Below are 19,335 nucleotides of genomic sequence, written 5' to 3'. Positions count from 1 at the left end.
AACTTCTTTGCTCTCGGGAGAGCATGGCTCAGAATAAGGAGCGCCTCATTTCAGGACTGGACAGGAGGTTGCCACTGTCTTGGGGACCCGAGGGAGGCCCATTTTCCAAGAAGGCCCTGAGCGTCTCTTCTGCTCTCTTTTCCCTGTGGTGCTGTGGGAAAGGGACGTCCTAGGAAGCCCTGAATTTGTGGCTCCCCTCCCTCTGCAGAATTGCTGCTCTTTCCTGGGGAGGGGATGAGCTGGGTGCGAACATCTGGTTGGTTCACAGAAAAGTAGCTTTACCCCTGCCTCTGGTACATGCACCCCCTTCCCTGGACCCCAAGATGTCATGGAGTCTTAGTCCCTTCTGTGTCCCCAGCACTCATGCCCAAGGCTCTGCCTAGTCTCTGCAGCCGGGGCCAGAGTTTCCAGTCCCACGGAATGGACTCGCTCCTCTGTGCTCAGACCCTTGGCAATACCATGCTGAGGCCTGATGAGGCAGAGGAGATAGCGTAGGCACCCAGGCACCCACGTTCCTCAAAGGGCCCACGGGGCATCTTTCTCCTACTGAAATATTAGGGGATCTCAAGTGTAGGAGGCAGGAGTGGGGAGTGCCAAAGGCCGCTCTGACCCAAACCCTAGGCCACTCCCCTGCCCTGTCTCCACCACATGTAGCACCATCAGGGCGACCCCCATGTAGCCCAAGACAAGAGCTGGTTTGTAGGGCTCCCCGAGTCCCCAGGGGAGCAGAGGGGCCAGGGTCAGACGGAGGGAACCTTCTGAGGTGTCTCCAGCTGGTATTTATAGAGGTGCCCAGAAGCACAGAAATAATTACAGCTCCACCTTAGCCTCCCAAGCTGGGCGTGCTCAGATTCAGGCCGCGTGGGGCATTATTTTTTCCCAGGGTTCTTTTTAAGTTCTGAAGATCAGCACCGACTGATAGCTCCTTCCAGCTTGCAGGCTCACCCCGAACCACAGACGTAGGGCACAAGGGCGCAGGGAACTTTGGCGTCTTCCCCACCGAACCTGGCCGCAGAAGGAAGCTCTCTGACCCTCTGTTCCACATGCAGACTCCATGCCTGACATGGAGGTCCCGGGGAGGGTGATGTCCCGGGGAGGGTGTTGTCTGCAGTTGGAGAGCCCTACGGAGAATGGTCAGGGAACACCCAGCATTTCTCTCCTCCTTCCTCGGACAGGGCCGGTGCAGCAGGAAATGGCTGAGGTGCCAGGGATCCCCACATGGCCCCAGACCAGACCAGGCCCTGAAGGTGGGGCATGAAGGCAGATGCCCACCGTGCCCAGGGGCCCAGCCACCCAAAGCGAGGCTGGTGCTGGCGACTTCTCTGGGTCATCAGGCCCCGAACGAGCTGGCCCTCCCCCGAGCGCCCACTAGCCGTCCTGGCCGGTGACAGCCCTTGGCCCGGCTGGGTGCCTCGGTGGTTGGCAGGCCTGGTTTCCTCGCCAGACGGTGCGCTCACCCTGGGGCCGAGGAGCTCATTTCCACAGCAGCAGGGTGGGGAGCAGCGGCCGGCTCTGAGGAGGTGCCCAGGGAGGAAAAGCTTGAGCGTCCCTGTGCCCTGCGTGGGAGGCCAAGTCCCTGCTTGCCAAGTCACGCACCTGGAGAGGAAAGCCCCGCCCCTGAGCGCAAGTCCACGGCCCGCAGGACAGACCACGCCTCTGAGTGCAAGCCACGCCCCTCGCAGACCCCATAAGGGTCACCATCTTCCAGTACCTGTTGGTACCTGCTTTCTTCCTAACTGTGAATCTTATTCAGATGGAGCCCGGGGCCAAGGGCATCCCAGATTCTGGAACCTTGGGGCAGGGGTAGTCCTAGTTGATCGCTGCAGGGGAGGACAGGAAAGGGGGCAGGGGGCAGCTGCGGGGCTCACAATCAATGCCAGAGACCCCTGCAAGCAGACAAGCAAACGAGAGGCCCAGCCAGGTGCCTCCTGGCCCAACTCTGCCAGGTGTGACCCGCTGGGCCACCTGGCCTGTCATGGACCCTAAGGGAGTCCTGGCTGAAGGCAGGAACTAGCCTATGACTCTGCCAGCTCCAACCCGGTCCCTATGCTCGAGCAGACCTGAGCCCAAGAGGACAGGTGAGGTCCCGAGGCTGCCCCAGCCCCAACACGTGCCTCCACCCATCCCTTCCGCTCCTCTCCCACCCTTCCAGGTGAAAAGTGAGTGGCACCTTGGGGTGCCCATGAAGTGGTTGTCCTGAGGCCAGAAATGTCTCCTCATCTTCCAATATCTCGGGGGGGGGGGGCTGACTTTCCTGAGAGAAGGTGGAAGTGGACCCTTCTGAGTTGAGCAATTGGGGGTGTAGGTGCCCACAGAAGTATGAGATCCAGAGTCTCTGTGGAAGGCCTGTTCTGAAAGGAGCAGTGGGGTGGGGTGCTGGGCTGGTCCCCCGTCACTTTTTGGACGCAGGGAGCAGAGAGTACACCTGGGCATGAGGCTCTGTATCCGGCCAGCTCTGGGTATCCAGCAGGTATGGACTCATGCAGGCTGTGTGTGTGGTTGTATAGTGGCGGACGTAGGCGCATTTGTATGTCTCTGTGTAGGTGTGAATGCAGCACATGTGTGTGTGTTCCTCTTTGTGTGTTTGTGTAACTGAAGAAGCACATCTGTGGACACACATTCCTGCTCAGCATGTTCATGTGAATATGTCAGGGTGTGTGTGTGTGTGTGTGTGTATGTGTGTTTGAGTACAGAGTGTGTGAATGGATTTCTGTGTTAAGTGTGTGTATGTTAAGTGCGTGTGTGATTGTGGAGCTGCAGAGGTAGGCACGTGGACCACACATTCTTGCTGAGAGAATGTGCGTACGAACGTGTCAGTGAGTGTAGAGGGAATGCACAGTGCGTTGTTGATGGGACGTCTTGTGTGTGTCCATATCTCTCTACGTGTATTGTGTATTTGTGTGTGTGCCTGTCTTTACCATTATGTGTATAATTCTGTGAGTGTGTCTCTGGCTGGGTCTGAGTGTGTCTAGGAGTGTGTGTCTGTGAGTGTGAGTATGTCTGTTGTGGACCCAACTATGTAGGCGCATGGACACACACCTCTGCACCCGCAGTGTAGGAGCGAAGCAGGACCCGCAGCTGGCTGGCATCCAGAAGGGAGCCTGCCCACTCGGGCTGAGGTTTTGGGGCACAGCGAATACGTGTTTGGGCATGGAGAGGTGCGTGTGCAGTGTGGCCCAGGCCCCTGGAAACCCACCCCCCCCAACACCACCAACACCCTGCATTCAGTTTCCATCAGGCTGCGGGACTGGCCCGGGGCCCACGCTGCCTGCCGCTGCTGCTGGGGGAGGCAGGAGCAGCCCCGCAGCTGCTGCTGCTGCTGCTGCTGCTGCTGCGGTGAGCTTGGTCCCCGCTCCGCTCCACTCCGGGCTGCCTGCGTGGCCGTCCCATGACATCACTGCCAGCCAGCCATCCCGCCACGGGCCGGCCCCGCTTCTCCCCACGCCCCTCTGCGCTGCGGCGGGCGGTGGGCACCCTGTGGGGGAAGACGGGGAGGGGGTGACCAGGAGGGGAGACCCGACCCCGCAGGCAGATCGCTGGCCAGGGCGCCCGGCTGCGGGGAGCGGCGGGGGGAAGGGAAGGGACCCACGCAGAAGGGCCCGGCTGTGGCTCCCGAGGGGTTAAGTGCGGAGCCAGCGGTGCGGTGCGGTGCGGTGGTTCCGGGGAGCTCTCCCCCTACACCACCCCGCCCCACTCCCCGCAGCCCGGGCGCGCGGGGCTGTCGGCTGTCGGGGCGGCCGGCCGGGGACTCCCCCGCCCTCCCTCCCTCCGCCTCGCGCGCGCACTCCCACGCGCAACGCGCCCTCCTTGCAGCCCAAGTGCCCGGCCCGGCCGGCCGGCTGCCCGCCCGCCTGTCCCCGCGCCTCTGCGCTCCCCCGCGCTGCCGGGCGGGCTGCGCCTCGGTGGGTGCCGGGGCCGGGGCCAGCGTCTCCGGCGCGCGCGCGCTCTCCAGCCTCCCCGGGGCCGGCCAGGGGCGCGCCTCCTGCCTCCTTCCCTCCTTCCCTCCTTCCCTCCGTCCCTCCGTCCCTCCTTCCCATGCCTCCCGGTTGAAGAGCGGAGCCTGGGGGAAGGGAGGCCAGGAGGAGGAGGAGGAGGAGGAGGAGCAGGAGCGGGCGCGATCCGCCAAGCGGGGAGGCCGGCGCGCGCGCACACCCGGCGAGAGAGGCGAGGGCCGGAGGGACGCGCCGAGGGTGCCGCGCCGAGCCGAGCCGCCCAGGCCGCCGGGCGCCCCCATGCTGTGCTCCATGGCCAACTCGGGCTGCCTCCTGCTGTCCAACTCGGGCGGCATGCTCCCGCACTCCGTGCCCTGCCCGCCCGCCATCCTCTACCTCCAACAGGTAAGCGCCCCCGGCCCGCGCCCCTCGCCCGGCGCACGTGCGCCCCGGCCGCCGCTCCTGCCCGCTGCGCTCCGGCCACGGAGGGGCCCGCGCGTCATGGCGCACGGCAGACCCGGCCCGGCCCGGCCTGGGAGAGCGGGCAGGGGCCGGGGGCGGCCGGACTTCGGGACGGGCGCTCGCAACTTTTCCGAAGGCGCGGCGGGGGGCGGCGGGCGGAGTCCCCGGGGAAGCCAGCCCACCACTTCGGGGCAACTTCTCCAGGGTGTGCGGGAGAACCCCGCTGGGGAAGCGCAGGGCCGCGCGTTTGGGGCTGGCGGGGGCGGCCCGCTCTGCTGCATGCGGGGATGGCGGGGCGTGAAGGGGGCTGGGACCGACTTCTGCTCGGCTGCGCTGGGCGCTGGGGCTGGAAGCCAAGAATGGGGCCCCCTCCCAGATCCCCGGGATGGCCCGTGGGAGGCGCGCGCAGAGCAGAGCGAGCGAGGGTCCGCCGATCCCACCCAATGCGGAACCAGAGCGGCCCCACCAGGCCTGCAGCTGGGCACCAGCGCGGCCGCCCTGCTCTCGTTCTCCCTCCACACGCCCCCTTGACCTCTGGGTGAGGGTCTGGCCCCGGCCCCCGGCCCTCCTCAGCCCGGCCTGGCCCACCGTGGCTGTGTGCTTCCCTTCCCAGCTTCTGCCCTGTTGGGGTGCTGAGGGGTGCCTTCTCTACCTGAGGCTGGGCCTGCGGGCCAGAGCAGCTGTTGGGGGAAATCCTAGGCTGTAAAGCCGGAAAGGGCTAAGTCGAGGGTCCATGAGGCTGGGTAGGACCAGCCTTGGAGGGGAAGCGAACAAATATGGGGCAGAGTAAGGGGAACTGCACCAGGCCTGATGGTCTTGGTGACGTGTCCACGCAGCATATTAGTGTATGTTGTGTGCTGTGTGTGTACATGTGTGCCATGTTCATGCATGTGGTCACACACGTGACTGCAAGCGTCTTGTTCCGAGCAGTGCGGGGTCCCAGGCAGGTGTGCCCCCTTGGATCATGCAGCATTGCCCCTACATCCTGTGGGCTCCGCAGGGAGCCAAGAAGAAAGGAGCTGTGGGCAGGACCAAGGTGGTCCCTGGGATGAGAGCCAGGCCAGTAGCCCCTGCTACAGGTCCCCCAGGCAGCTCCGCCTGTCAGTGGCTGCAGGGGAAGGGACAGGAGCTGGTGACGGTCAGGAGAGGCTCACGGGACAGAGGTGACCGGGGACCCGCAGCCTTGATCCTGGTCTCCCCCTCCCTAGGACCACCCGTGACAGCAGGCAGCCCTAGGCACAGCAGGGGGCAGCGGGTGCCATTGACCGATGGTCCCTCACCCACGGCCAGGCCATGGTCTGGTCCCGGAAGTCACTGAGTCACCAGCAGTCATGGAGGTTCCGGTAGCTTCCAATGGCCCCCGCATTTCTGTGGGTGCAAAAATTGCTTGGGATTCCTGGAGGATCCAAGAATCTGCATTTCTGATGGTGCTGGAGGAGGGAAAGTTCTCTCCAGCAGCAGGACAGACCCTGTCCAGCCCCACCACCTCAAGGGGCAGCCTGACTCTGGGCTCCAGAATCCAGGCAGACCAGCCCCTGGCTCGTTGGCCCGTTGGTCAGCTCTGGGGAGCACAGCTCTTCTAGAGAGAAAGAGCTGCCACAAGACCCCCGTGTGTTGAGTCCAAGCTGACTCAGGACACAGTGCTCACAGAAGCCAAAGGAAGAGACTTGTGCGGTGAAGACAGAGGCTCTTGGGATTCAGCGTGAATCACTTTTGGGGGATGGCGCCCCATGTTCCTTGGAGCAGAGCAAGCGCATCCATGGAAAGGGGGTCACTTGGGCCTTTTTGGCAGAGGCAGCTTGAGGCAAGTGGGCCAGACCCCTCTATCCTGGCATCCCTCCGCCCATCCACCCTGAGAAAGCACGGAGCCCTTCCGAGCCCTGTTTCTGTGCCTCTGCGGGCTAGGAACATTCTAGAAGGCAGCCATTTCTGTGCTGCATACAGAGGCTGGTTTCTGGGGAGCCTGTGTGGCCCTAAAGGTCCAAAGTGCTCATCAAATTTATGACATGGGGCAAGTCTGGAACCAGCTTGTCCCACATGACGTTCTGTGGGACCCCAAAGCAGAGAAAGGCCACACAAGGCGGCGCTGGGCCACATACCACCAGCACACTACCCTTGGGGCTCCTTCAGCATGAATGCAACACATCAGCCTGAGTTCACCACATTTGGGGCCAGAGACAGGAAATGAAGCCAGAGCAGCAGAGCTGGTTCTAACAGCCAGGAAACCCCTGACACCAGCCGCCTCCCCAATGGGAAACCAGGAAATGAAGCCTCTAGTGCCGGAATTCACCAGATTTGCCAGAATTCCACTCCCTGGAGGCACCAAGCCAAGCCCCTCTCGCCTCTTGGTCGGCCCATCCCAGGCTGCGAGCCACATCCCCTCGGAACCACCACAGCTCTATTAGGCTCCTCTCCTCGGCCTCACTGTCCTGTTCAGAGTCTGGGGGGTCTTTGGGTCAGGCCACTGACCCATCCTTGGTTTGCATTTTGCTGTTTGGGGTTCTTTGGGGTGGGAGACTCCCAAATGGTGTGCAGATAGTCTGGGGGGATTCCCATGATTGTCCAGCTGAACCAGCTGCTTCATTACTGTAAGGGTCCAGAATTCGATGCTGCTAAGATTTTGTATTGCTGGGGATTACTGGTCTTGCCCAGTGGTGTTAGGAGCCTCTCACACCACCATGTTGGTCGGGGACCTTGTGGTCCCTGGAGGTGAACCGAGGCCTGCCAAGTGCTAGGTCTGCACGCTAACTATTGTGTGTGCTGTATTGTTCAGGATCTCAATGAATCCACCAAGGTTCCTCTTCCCAGCGATCCGGGAGAGGACACCTGAGGGGTCCTAGGGGGATCTGAGAGGCCACTGGCCTTGGTGTTCCAGCCGACCAGCCGCCTTTCAGGGGCTCCCAAAGAAACCACAGGTCAGGGGGTACCCGAGTCCCCCAGGATGAGGTATTTGCCTCAATTGTTACTTATAGCTAAGCTAAGTTTCAGCAACCCAGAGCGGAATCTTCCAGCAGATTCTAGAGCTGCCGGGCGCCTGGGCGGTGGTGAAAGGAGCTGGCGTAGGGCCGGAGCGATAGATAGCACAGTGGCAGGGCATTTGCCTTGCACGCAGCCAACCCCTGACAAACCCGGGTTCAATTCCCGGCATCCCATATGGTCCCCTGAGCCTGCCAGGGGTGATTTCTGAGCACAGAGCCAGGAAGAACCCCTGAGTGCTGCCAGTATGGCCCCAAAACAAACGAAAAATAAAGGGGAGCTGACCCTGCAGAAAGGTGAGGGGGCTAGCTTTAGGGGTGCCTTTAGACAGGGCAAGCAGGGACCCAGAGATGGGTGAGGATGGGGATACCAGGGCGTGCTGGGTTCTGGGTTCAGTGTGAGGTTCCTTTGGAACCTGCTTTAGGTATCTGCATGGCCCTTCCTTGTCCCCAGGAAAAGCCACATGTCCCAACTCTGTCACGCACGCCTGGGCCCCAGTCTCCTGCTGCTGGCACTGTCCTGGGTGATGATGCTGGGACCCCAGTTTTGACCAGTGGGAGAAGCCAGCCCACCCTCTCAGTAGTCCCCCCCCAAGACTCCTCCCCAAGTCTGCAGGAGCTTTGCGGTTCAGAGCCATGATGGCCCCAGGACCTGGAATCTCTTTGCATCTGAAGCTGAGGGCAATGACCAAGAGGGAGTCCTGGCAGAGTCCTGGGGCTCTGGGGGACCCAGTCAGGGGCACACCCTGCACCCCTGCCCTGGGGAAACCCTTTTCCTACGTCATTCAATGGGAAATGGCCCCATTCTCTGCTCTCTGATGCTTCGTCTGCACTGGGGTGTTTGGGCGATGGTGGGTCTGGATACAGCCCATTTTTTTGGTTTGTGTTTTTTTTGTTTGTTCGTTTTTGGCCAGAACTGGCTCCTGACTGCACTCAGGGATCACTCCTGGCGGAGCTCAGGGGACCCTCTGCTGTGCTAGGGGTGGACATGGGTTGGCTGTGTGCACTGCAGCTCCTGGGCTCGTCTCCGGCCCATGAGTGGACATTTTGCAGTGCTGATGCTGAGAATGGGATGCGGGAGGAGGGAAGGAGGAATTCGTGGACCAAGCGTGTGTCCTGCCCCGGCCCTGGCCCCTCCGTCCCTGCTCTGACCTCCTCTTCACCAGCAGGTGCTTCGGCATCCTGCAGGCTTCCAGTTGCTGTGCGCCCATCTCCAGTGCCCATTCACAGATCCCTCTGGGCTGGGTGAGGGCCCAAGGAGCACGGAGAGTGGACTCAGACCAGACACCCCGGCATTGGGGAGATGGGTCTATGCAGATTCTGTGTGCAGTGGGGTCCAGCTTTGGGCCTGTGGTGTCCTGTGGGCAACTCAGTCCAGCTGTGTTAATGGTCATGGTCCAGGGATAAGGGAGGGGACTGGCAGCGACAGGAGGAGGAGCTGACTTGTGGCTTTCAGGGAGCCACATTTAAGGAATGTCTGTTTGTCCCCTGCAGAGTGACAGCAAAGTGGGGAGGGCATTTGCCTTGCACACACTGACCTGGGTTTGGTCACCGGCATTCCATAGAGTCCCCTGAGTCAGCCAGGAATGATTCCTGAGTGCAGAGCCCGGAGTAACCCCTGAGCATCACCAGGTGTGGCCCTAAAAATATAAGAATGGGGATCCAGAGGTAGTTCCTGGCACCATTAGTCGTTTTGGGGCTCAGCTGGCTTCTTCCACTCCAAAGTCCCCCACCAGTCGGGGCTGGTTCTCTTGCCCCAACTGGCTCTGTGGAGCCCAGATTTGGTTCATGCTCGAATCCAGAGCCTGGTTCCTGTGGCCCAGGGCATGCTGGGAGGGAGCTGAGGCCAGAAGACGCCCACGGCCTCTCCTGCCCCAGGCACGGCTGGATGCCCACAGCTGCCGGCCAGACTGGCAGCGGGTGCCGGGCTGCCCAGGACACACACAGCTGTCCTTGGGGGAGTCGAGGCCGTAGCCCAGCCCTGTTCCCTCTGCTCCCCACCCAGAGAACAGAGGCTCCAAGTGGAATATCAGGTTCCGGGGAGCACAGGCGGCTGGCAGGGCCTCAGGCCAGCTCCAGGCTGATACCTAGCAGGGTCTGGCAAGGCTTTGGTCCCACAGGCAGGGTGCTGGGCAGGGGCTGCAGACCCTAGTGGTTGGGCCTCGAGGGCTGGGGGACTACCACGAATCAGAGCTGACTCTCCTAGCATCCCCTGTGGGCTTCAAAGGGGCTCCCAGGTCCTCAATGTGGCTGCATTTGACTCCTCTCTGCCACCTACCCCCCCCCCGTCTTTTGCTCCAGAATACTCTAGAATGCTCCACATGGCTAGGGCCCTTTGCTGCCCCCTCCTCCCTCCCTGCAGCTCCCCTTCACCCTGACTTCCTTCTAAGCCACCGAGCCCCACCTTAGCTGTCCTGGGCTGCCCTGACATCCAGCCACACCGTGACTCTTGTCCCCCACAGCTGCTCCAGGAACTCATCCTATGTGGGGTGGGCATAGCCTAGTACCGTCCTTGTGCCCAGCAGGCTGCAGCCTGGAAGGAGAAGGGCATGGCTGTGGCCGGGGCAAGGTTCCAGGGCTGCCCGCTGGGCCCTGCCTACTTGCTGGGTTTTGAAATCCTGCCAGCTGCAGAGATTGGCCAACCTCCCTGGAGGGGGCACAGGGGTTACCCAGAATGGGGGTTCAGGTGGGACCAGGCAAGGTCTTTATACTCGAGGGTTCAGGATCTGTCCAGGTGGAGGCAGAAGGAGGCGGGAGCTAGGGCTGGTACTGCAGAGTGTGGGGTAAGCATTCTAGTCCCTGTGTCCTGTGCCCATGGGTGTTTCCCCATGGGAAAGGACCCAGGATGGTGGCCAGGCTTGTCCCCATATCCAGAGCACTCGAGAGGCTGTAGGGCCTTCCTTTTCTGCAGAGATTCAGGTCCTTTGCCTTCAATCTGCCAGCCCGTCCCCTGCACACAGGCTGGCACCTCTGTGGGCACTTTGGGAAGACCAGGGCTAGTGTGAGGAGCAAAAAGGGGCCCCGGCCCAGGAAGGAGTCACCGAGTCAGGAGGGGAGACTTTGGTTGAGGGTATGGCCGCCCCAAAGGAAATGCATCCACTGCCCTGAGCACCCTAGCTCCTGCTCCTGCTCCCCAGGCACCCCTCACCTTTGGGGGTCTGGGGGGAGCAGGGAACACTGCAGGCTGAAAGGACTCAGAGCTTGGGGTCATGGCTGTCCCCCATGAAGGGAAGAAAGAAGGATCCTCAGTGGTTTTTTTTGTTTTTTTGTTTTTCGGGCCACACCCATTAGATGCTCGGGGGTTACTCCTGGCTACCCGCTCAGAAATTGCCCCTGGCTTGGGGGGACCATATGGGACACCGGGGGATCGAACCGTGGTCCTTTCCTTGGCTAGCACTTGCAAGGCAGAGACCTTACCTCTAGCGCCACCTCGCCGGCCCCGGATCCTCAGTTTTGAGGTGCCAGACTCCAGGGTCCCACCATGCCAGTAAAGCTGGGCTTGCGTTGGGGTGTGTGTGCAAATGTCTGTGTGCATGTGTGTGTGCGTGCATGCGTGTTGTGGGTATGCCCAAGCTGGGTGCAGTGCAGTGGCCTGGCCATTTGTGTAGCTGTATCCTATGTGTCTTGCGGGCATGTATGTAGTGTGTCTGTGGAAATATGGGGTGTGTGACGTGGAGTGGGATGTGAAAGGTTGAGTGTAGATGTGTGTGGGTGGGTGGTTGTGTGAGGTTGAGTGGCTGGGGATGTAGATTTGCATGGGTATTAGTGCAAGGTGTGTGGCGTGACTGTGTGGGAGTACGGAAGGCGTGGAAGTGCCATTGTGTGTTGTTGGTGCATGGTTACGTGAAGGTATGGATGTGTGTTGGCGTGGTTGGGAGGTGTATTAGGAAGCAGGGAGCCATGTGGGGTGTGGACCTTGATGGTGCCTGGAGACTGGTGTGAGGCCCCAACCCCTCACCCCGACAGGCCAACATTGCCCATAGGCTGCCCCTATTTTGGGGCATGAGGCGGAGCTGGACATGGAAACCTATCCAAGTCTTCCTGGGGGAGACACAGAGACATGTGCTCAGAGGCCAGTGCAGGTCAGCGGCAGCCAAGGCACTCGGACCCACGTCCATCCATCCCCTCAGAGGCCAGCAGGCTGGCAGGAAAGGGACTGTCCCCTCCTGCTGGCAGCTGAGTTTAAAGAAAACACTCACCACTCTGCCCAGAGTTGGTTCTGGCTGTCGTGAGGGGGTGAGCTCCCCACTGCTGGAGGAAATCAACAGACGCTGGCAGCCAGCCTGGCGGCGTGAGCAGACAGTCCTGCACTCAGCAACCTCCTCTCCACCCGGGCCCGGGGCGAGAGCTGAGGAGCCGAACACAGCAGTGCCAAAGACTCGGCATGGGGTTCAAATGTCCACTGGTTGGCATCAGAGGGGTGGTGACACCCACGGCCCATTCTCACCAGGCGAGTTTGCTAAAATCAGGGAAAATAAATAAATAAAGACGGGCTTAGTGAAGCGGAAAACAAACCAGGAAAGCAAGGAATCCAGGCTGGTGTTCTGCCGGGAGAGAAAAGACAGTCCTCAGCAGAAAAGTCTAGAAGCAAGAGATGGAACAGCAGAGGGGAAAGGGAAAGGCTGGAGCCTGCCCAGGGTCCCAAGAGGCTGACACGCACAGAGCACCCTTAGCAAGGCCTGAAACAGGTGCTTTTCCCAGACATGTTCAAGGCCCAGGCAGCCAGGAAGAAAGGGGTGAATGGGGGGCTGGAGTGGTGGCACGGAGCGGTAAGGTGTCTGCTTTGCCGGCGCTAGCCTAGAACGGACCACGGTTCGATCTCCTGGTGTCTCATATGGTCCCCCAAGTCAGGAGTGATTTCTGAGCGCATAGCCAGGAGTAACCCCTGAGCATCACCGGGTGTGGCCCCCCAAAAAAAACAACAAAAAAAAATGAAAGAAAGTGGTGAATGGGCTCAGGGGCCAGTCCCACGGGGTTCCCAGACTTCCAATGGCCCCACGCTGGGTCAGAACACAGTTTTAGGGGCTGAGCTAAGTGGAGGGACTCCCTGGCCCAGCCAGCTCCTGGGTGAGGGACCCTTGTGTAAACACTCACCTGTCTGTCGGGTGTTGGGGACCTATGGGCAGTGCTGGGGTAGCAGGAGAAACTTGCCCAGGCTCATGGTTTCCTTGGACCCCCCTGCATGAGGAGGCACCGGGCCCCCTTTTTGTATTTTATCTCTGAAGTCCAGGGCCAGCTTGGCCCTCCTGGGGCTCAGAGTGTTTCCAGACCACTGAGTGACTCCACACTCACGGAGGACCTGGGCTGGTGTCCTGATGGCTCAGAGGATGGCCAGGGTGGAGTGTGTGGGGTGGGATCACCCCAAGAGCTCAGGGAAGAGCTGGGCAGCAGCTCAGGAATTTCTTTCCGGCAGTTTGGTCCTGGGGTGCCAGGGAAGGGGTGCAGAAGCTGAGGATACCATCAACTCTACAGTTAAGGGGGTCACACAGGGCTCGGGAGCCCAGCAGACTGAGGCCAGTCAGTTCAGGCCTCACCCGACTGGGCAGTGAGGAGAAAGGGGGATGGAGACTCGGGGTACAGTAGCAGATGGATTAGGAGAGGAACTGTGGGGGTATGACCATCCCGGCTATGCTCCTCATCCGGGAGGACACCCTCCACTCCCTTCTCTCTGCCTGGCTCCCTCTGCCTGCTCCATCTTGGGGTGTCCACTGTGTCCAGCTGATCCCATTCTGGCCTGGTCTTTTCCTGCCAGGCCCACAACTTTGTGCCTTTGGTTGGTTTGGGCTGTTTCCCCAGCACCCCGTGAGTGCCCTCTGGAAGGTGCTCGCAGGGTGCTCATGGGGTGTGTGGCTGTTTCCTGTCAGACCCGCCATCTCTCAGACCCCATTCCGCAAGTGACAAAGATTGGGGTATGGACTTCCAACGTGACCCCCTTGCGGACACAAGGGTAACCATGTCCTGGAAGAGCAAACTGGGCTTACACAACCCCATCTTCTCCCCTTCTTTCCCTTCCTCCGTCCTGTTTTCCACCCCTCTGGGCACCCCCTGATCCTAAGCCTGCCTGACTGACCAGCACAGGACCGGACTAGGTGGCCAGCAGAGCTAAGAGTGCACAGGAGCCAGTGGAGGGGGTAAGGCTGTCCCGTCCCCAGGGACAAAACAGTGTCTCCCACTCCTGAAGCAGCTGCCCCAGGCCTCTTGGGTGCAGCTCCCCATCCTGGTCTTCAGTCTTGGGCTCCATGGGGTCCTTGGAGGGGAGGGGTCCAGCCTTGACACACTGGAACTGCTGAAACAGGGTCACAAGATGCGGATTTTCCTTGCTCCAACGCTTGAGCGAGTCATTCTCAGGCAGCGAATGCGGCATCATTGCGCCCCCGCAGCTGGATCTGGATCCGGGGATCCATTTACATCCCAGACTTGGGGCGCCCTGCAGGCATTCGGGAAGCACAGTGGTGACCCTGGGGATGGGGAGTCCTCTCCAGCTCCATACGGCTCTCCCCGCCAGGCCCTTGGCCAGGCCATGCACAGCTGCACTGGTCCCTGTGCTGGGGAAACTGCTCCCCAGAGCAGTCTGGGTGAGTTCCTGCAGAGGGTCAGCGGCCCACAGAGGCCCCTGCTCGGACTTCTAGGGCTGGACAGGGGAAACGGGGCTCCTAGGACTGCTCCTGGGTCTGTGTGATTGGGCCCTGCGCTGGTCTGGAGGAGCTGTCGGCCTTGCAGGGAGCATTCTCTTGTCCATACGCACTCACGTGTTCCTGTGTGTGCGTGCTCATGTGTTCCCTGTGTGGGCATGTCCATGATTGAAGCGTATGTCATGTGTGTGCGTGCTCATGTGTTCCTGTGCATGCATGTGACCTGCGTGTTCTCATGAGCATATGTGTGTTTGTGTGCACGTTCATGTGCTCTTCTGTGCGTGCGCGTGTCTGTGCGCCCCAACTCATGGCCCTGTAAACTCTGACAGCAGGACTTTTCCCACTGGGAGCTCTACGCACCTCAGGGCTCCCCTCCCAGGAAGGAAATCAGGGCTGCCTCCCCAGGGACCCTCCCTGAGCCTCGGGGCCCTTTCTCTCCCCTTGGGGAGGAGCCAAGATTTGTGCTTCAGCCTCAGCTCCCAGCTAAGTCAACTTCATCCTCCTTTTGGTTGAATTTGGGGGGGGGGGTCACACACAAGCCCATCTCAGGGGTTACTCCTGGCTCTGCACTCAGAAATCTCAGCTCCTGGCAGGCTCAGGGGACCATATGGGATGCTGGGAATCAGCCTGGGATCTGTCCTGGGTTGGCCAAGTACAAGGCAAACGCCCTACCTCTGTGCTATCCCTCTGGCCAGACTTCATTCTCTTTATCTTCAGCGTTTCTGGAGCTGTTTGGCACAGCCAGGCCCCTCACTGCAGTCCCCCTGCATCCCATCTGCTACCTTGGGTCCTGCTGGATGGGACACCCCGAAATGCAGAGGGGAAGGCTCCTACCCCAGTTCTGCCTGGAGCCAGTTCTTTGGCCTGCAGCTCTCTGCCACTTGCTTCATGCCAGTCTCCGTCCTGGGCCTCAGTTTCCCTCTCTGACAAGGTAGGGCCTTTGGACCACCCTCTCCCTGCAGGCAGTCACCTCAGTGCTAGGAGCCTTACACACACACACACACACACACACACACACACACACACACACACACACAGAGGCATATCTGATCCATCCTCCTGTCTGGAAGCTGGGACGGGCATCCTGGGGACCTCCTGGCAGAAAGTAGGGTGCAGCCTCCCCAGGGCGCTGTGGGGAGTTCTTCAAAGCCAGAGTTTCCTCGGCGCCCTCCACTGCCACTGGAAAGGCCTGTCAGGCTGGCCAGGCATTCTGGGGGACTCTGGTGCCTCACCTTCTCGAGGCAGGGGGGTCCCAAAGCAGGGGGTCCCCCCTGTGTATTCCCTCCGGGACTTCCCTCTCCCTGGGTCTGAAATAAGAAAGGGAATGAGGAACCCAACTTGCAATTCGCCTGTGTGCTGCATTGTACAGGGCTCTTAATTAGATCTAATTAGACTAATTAACTTTCAGATGAGAAACGGGGCTCCTCTCTCCTCTCCAGCTCTTTCTGTGTCTTCCTTTCCGTTCCTTGCTCCTCCTCTGGAAACAACCTAGGATCAATATTTGAATGGTCCCCTGCGGCTGGGGCAGAGGGTGGGGGTGAGGAGAGCGGGTCAGAAGGCTGACAGAAGGTTCCAGAGAACAGAAGGAGGTGCCTGTCCCCTCTGGGCTGGGTCCAGGAGATCAGGGCGCAAATGGGTTGACTGAGAGTGAAGCTGACTCGGAGGCCGAGAACTGGGGTACACTACCACTCCTTGCACCCCTGCGTTCAGGTGCCCTAGTTTATCCCCACAAAGCAGCCCCCAAGTTGAAGCTCTGCAGGGTCCCCCATCTTGTTTCCTTAGCACCTGCCCACAGGGCAGTGTCGGGTACTTCCCACCCCACGCTGGCACCCAAGACCCCGCCCGGGGAGAGGCTCTGGGGGTCTCCTGACTGTCCTCCTAGATCAGGACAAGCCACATCCACATCATGGGGGGCCCAGGCTATCTGAAATGACCCCATAATGAGGCTTGACTGCTCCTTGGGCCCTGCCAGAGTCTCCTACACCCATGTGGGTGGGTGTCTGGCCTGGGTTTGGGGGTTCTGAAGGGTCTGAGCCTCTCTCCACCCGCTTCTCACTGCCCGGAATCCTGAGCCATGGGTCACGCCAATGCCTCCAGCCTTTTCCCCCCTTTGCTCTGGAGCATCAAGAGGAACTGGAAGCTGCTTCTGCTGATGGTCTAGAGATGATTCTGGGGGATGGGGCTGAGCAGCTCCTCCAGTCTGCGGGACTCAGCACACGGACTGACCCCCAGGACCCTGCCAGGCTGCCCCCCTCCGGCCTGTCTGGACGCCATCTGGCCCGACTGCTGTGCACCTGTCCAGGAAGGATGAGGGGTGTGGGGGCAGCCTTGGCATTGGGGGCACCTGTGTGCCGTTTCTGCACTTGCCAGCAGCCATACCTGCTTCTCTCGGACTCCCAACTAGCAGCCATGAGCCCTGCACTGTGGACCCTCCTAAGAAAGGAGCTGGGCCCCTCCTCTCATGGCTGCCCCTTCCCATCTCTGGCTCTGTGATTTGTGGGTTCCTTGGGTGTTCTGATGACAGGCCCCTGGAGGCGGAAACCCCTGAAGACAGGGGGTCTGGCTCAGAGTCAGAAAGAAGGGGGACAGGGGGCCCCTCAGCCCCACCCCAGTCCACACAGCATTCTTTTTTTTTTTTTTTTTGGTTCTTCGGCCACACCCGTTTGACGCACAGGGGTTACTCCTGGCTATGTGCTCAGAAATTGCCCCTGGCTTGGGGGGACCATATGGGACGCCGGGGGATCGAACCGAGATCCGTCCTATGCTAGCGCTTGCAAGGCAGACACCTTACCTCTAGCGTCACCTTCCCGGCCCCGCACACAGCATTCTTGAAGCTTTGTTTTTGGAGTTGGGGGGTTCCCTCACAGGATCTTCACCCCAAATCCTGGCCTGGCCACTGAGAGTTCAAGGGTCAGGTGAACACACCTCAGTCCAGCCTGGGGGTCCAGGGGACCATTGCTGACTGGGCAGGAAAGGAACTTGCTGCTCTCTCCACTCTGCTGGGGTTTCCCCTTTGGACCCCACAGAACCGCCACAGCTCAGCTGGCTCCTGCTCCCTCGGTGACTCCCATCACCCACCAGATGGGACTTTCCACTCGGGCACCTGCATCTCTGCCCCCTGCCCAGGCAGGCTGCTCCCGGTTGTACCCTCCACTGCCAGGCTCTGTCCCTCCACAGGCCTGGCCACACCCCCACAAGCCCCCTCGACACCCCCAGCTTTGTTAGCAAGACTGGGTTCAGATGTCGGATCTGTCCGCCGGAGATCGGGGTCATTTTCCACCGCGCCTTCCTCTCCATTTAACTAATTTAACTGCGCGATTGTTACAAATTTCATTTTATTAAAACCTTGCTTCTCAGCCCAATTGAATTACTAAAATCTCATTTTCTCAGAAGTGCTGAATATGTAATTAGAGGGGAAAATTGTGCCCCCGCCTTAGGACGCGTATGCCCGGGCTGCGTGTGGGAGCAGGTGGCACTTCTGGTCAATCCCCCAGGTCCTCTGTGCTGTGGGTGAGCGGGGAGGGGGCTCCCCCGCCTGCCCTGGGGCTGGACCCTGCAGTTGGTCTGTGCAGGGGGGATTCTTGTGTGCAGGCAGGAGGGGAAAAGTCCATTAAGTCTGGCTCTGAATTAGGAAATACCTGTGTGGGGACCCTGGTAATTAAGGGGAAATTCAATCCCGTCCCTAATGCCCCCCACGGTGGGCTCTGCCAGGTGAACGAGGGGGGTACCCGACTTAATGAGGCTCGGGCTTGGCAGGGCGGGAGGCATGGGGATGGCACAGCTGATCTGTTCTCAGGTGCTGCCCAGCGATGCCCAGGCCACCCCGACTCAGCATCTGGGAGGGTCCGCCTGATCTTTTCTCCCTGGCTCCAGATTTTGCTGGGAAGTTGGGGTGAATCTGGGGTGTTATGATCAGGGTCCAGTTTAGATAGCCCCTGGTGGTAGTGGGGGACATGGGACACGTCCCAAGATGCTCCTTCTCCCGGATGCCTCTGGTCAGGGCTGACACCTGATGGACAGTTTGATGGACAGTTTGGAGCAGTTGTGGCTGCTCACGGACATAGTCCTAAACTGAGGGTTCCTCCAGAACTGGAGCAGCAGAACCCCCTCCTTGCCCCTCCCCATGCTCAGCCTCATGTCCCCAGCTCGCAAGTCAGTGGCTTCGCTGTCACAGTTCTTGGGGTCTTTATTGCCTTCTGCAGGGGATGGTCTAGGTGCAGGACAGCAGGCAAAAGTGGGGGGGCATGCCCGTGTCCCCTGGAGAGGTGCCAGGCTGTGCCCTGCCGGCCCATCCTCGTGCCCCTGCCCTCTGTCTCCATCTCTGTGGGAGATGGTGGGAGGGGTTAGCTCAGAGGCCAGGGATGCTCTCAACAGGGTAGGGGCTCAGGGCATGTGGGGTACAGGGAGGTAAAGTTCGGTTCTGCTGGCCAGAGGGGCTGCCCAAGCCTGTCACTTGGCTTTCCTCAGTGATACCCAAGCACCCAGTCAGCTCGCCAGGCTGGGCAGCACCAGGCAGTGCCCTGGAAATTGCTCAGAGCTGGCCTGGGGCTAAGTCTTGCAGTGTTATGTCTTGTTCCTGGGCCTTTGTGCCCAGGGTCTCTGTGTTTGCCAGTGCCCAGGGGTGAGCTGGCCATGAGACTCTGTGTCTCCCCAGGGGTGGGAGACCCTAGAGCAGTGACTCTGGGTCCTCCTGCAGGGGCTGTCCATGACAGGCTGCCTGGGGGCTGGGGGTGTCCTGTCATGTCACTTCCTGTGTTCCTGGAGGTGCCCCAGTATTTCCCCCCAGCCCTGCTCCTCCCAGAGACCGTCACATGGCACCAGGGCAGGGCTTGAGCGTTGGTTTTTTTGTTTTGTTTTGGTTTGGTTTGGTTTTTGGATCACACCCGGTGGCACTCAGGTTACTCCTGGCTTTTCACTCAGAAATCGCTCCTGGCAGGCACGGGGGACCATATGGGATGCTGGGATTTGAACCACCTTCTGTCCTGGATCAGCTGCGTGCAAGGCAAGTGCCCTACCGCTGTGCTATCTCTCTGGCCCAGGGTTTGGGCATTGGGACCCTAAGGGAACCCAGGCTCAGTTGCTTTTGACAGGCGGGAGGAACGAAAATGCAAATGGACAGTGACCTGGTCACTGGGCGCTGGGGGTCACAGTCTGGGAGTCACAGAGTTCTGAGGGCTACTGAGTTTCTGAAGTCACTGAGTTCTGGGGTCTCCTCTCAGGTTCCACCCACCTCAGGCTGCTTAGGCCCCAGAGACAAGCCCAGCTCCAAGGGGGCCGTTGGGTAGAGAACCCCTTTGGTGTCCTCCCAGTTCCCTCCACGTCATTCCTGCAAAA

General features: G+C 60.3%; 1 protein-coding gene across 6 annotated transcripts in view; it reads left to right on the top strand.

Annotated features, from left to right (window-relative positions):
• Positions 1–19,335, top strand: part of RBFOX3 (RNA binding fox-1 homolog 3) — a 69,257-nt gene that overhangs the window by 18,000 nt on the left and 31,922 nt on the right. For 5 of the 6 annotated variants that reach the window (XM_049776503.1, XM_049776529.1, XM_049776496.1 and 2 more), the window contains exon 1: positions 4,199–4,337. The exons of the other annotated variant lie outside the window; for it this stretch is intronic. In XM_049776503.1, coding sequence (XP_049632460.1) covers positions 4,233–4,337 — 105 coding nt within the window. In that variant the 5' untranslated portion in view covers positions 4,199–4,232. Of the gene's footprint in view, positions 1–4,198; positions 4,338–19,335 lie in introns of those variants that run through there. 6 annotated transcript variants of the gene reach the window in all.

The sequence above is a fragment of the Suncus etruscus genome, chromosome 1 (assembly GCF_024139225.1).
Source record: "Suncus etruscus isolate mSunEtr1 chromosome 1, mSunEtr1.pri.cur, whole genome shotgun sequence".
Classification (NCBI taxonomy): domain Eukaryota; kingdom Metazoa; phylum Chordata; class Mammalia; order Eulipotyphla; family Soricidae; genus Suncus; species Suncus etruscus.
Note: the sequence above shows the minus strand (reverse complement) of the source record. Positions and strands in the feature narration are given on the sequence as shown.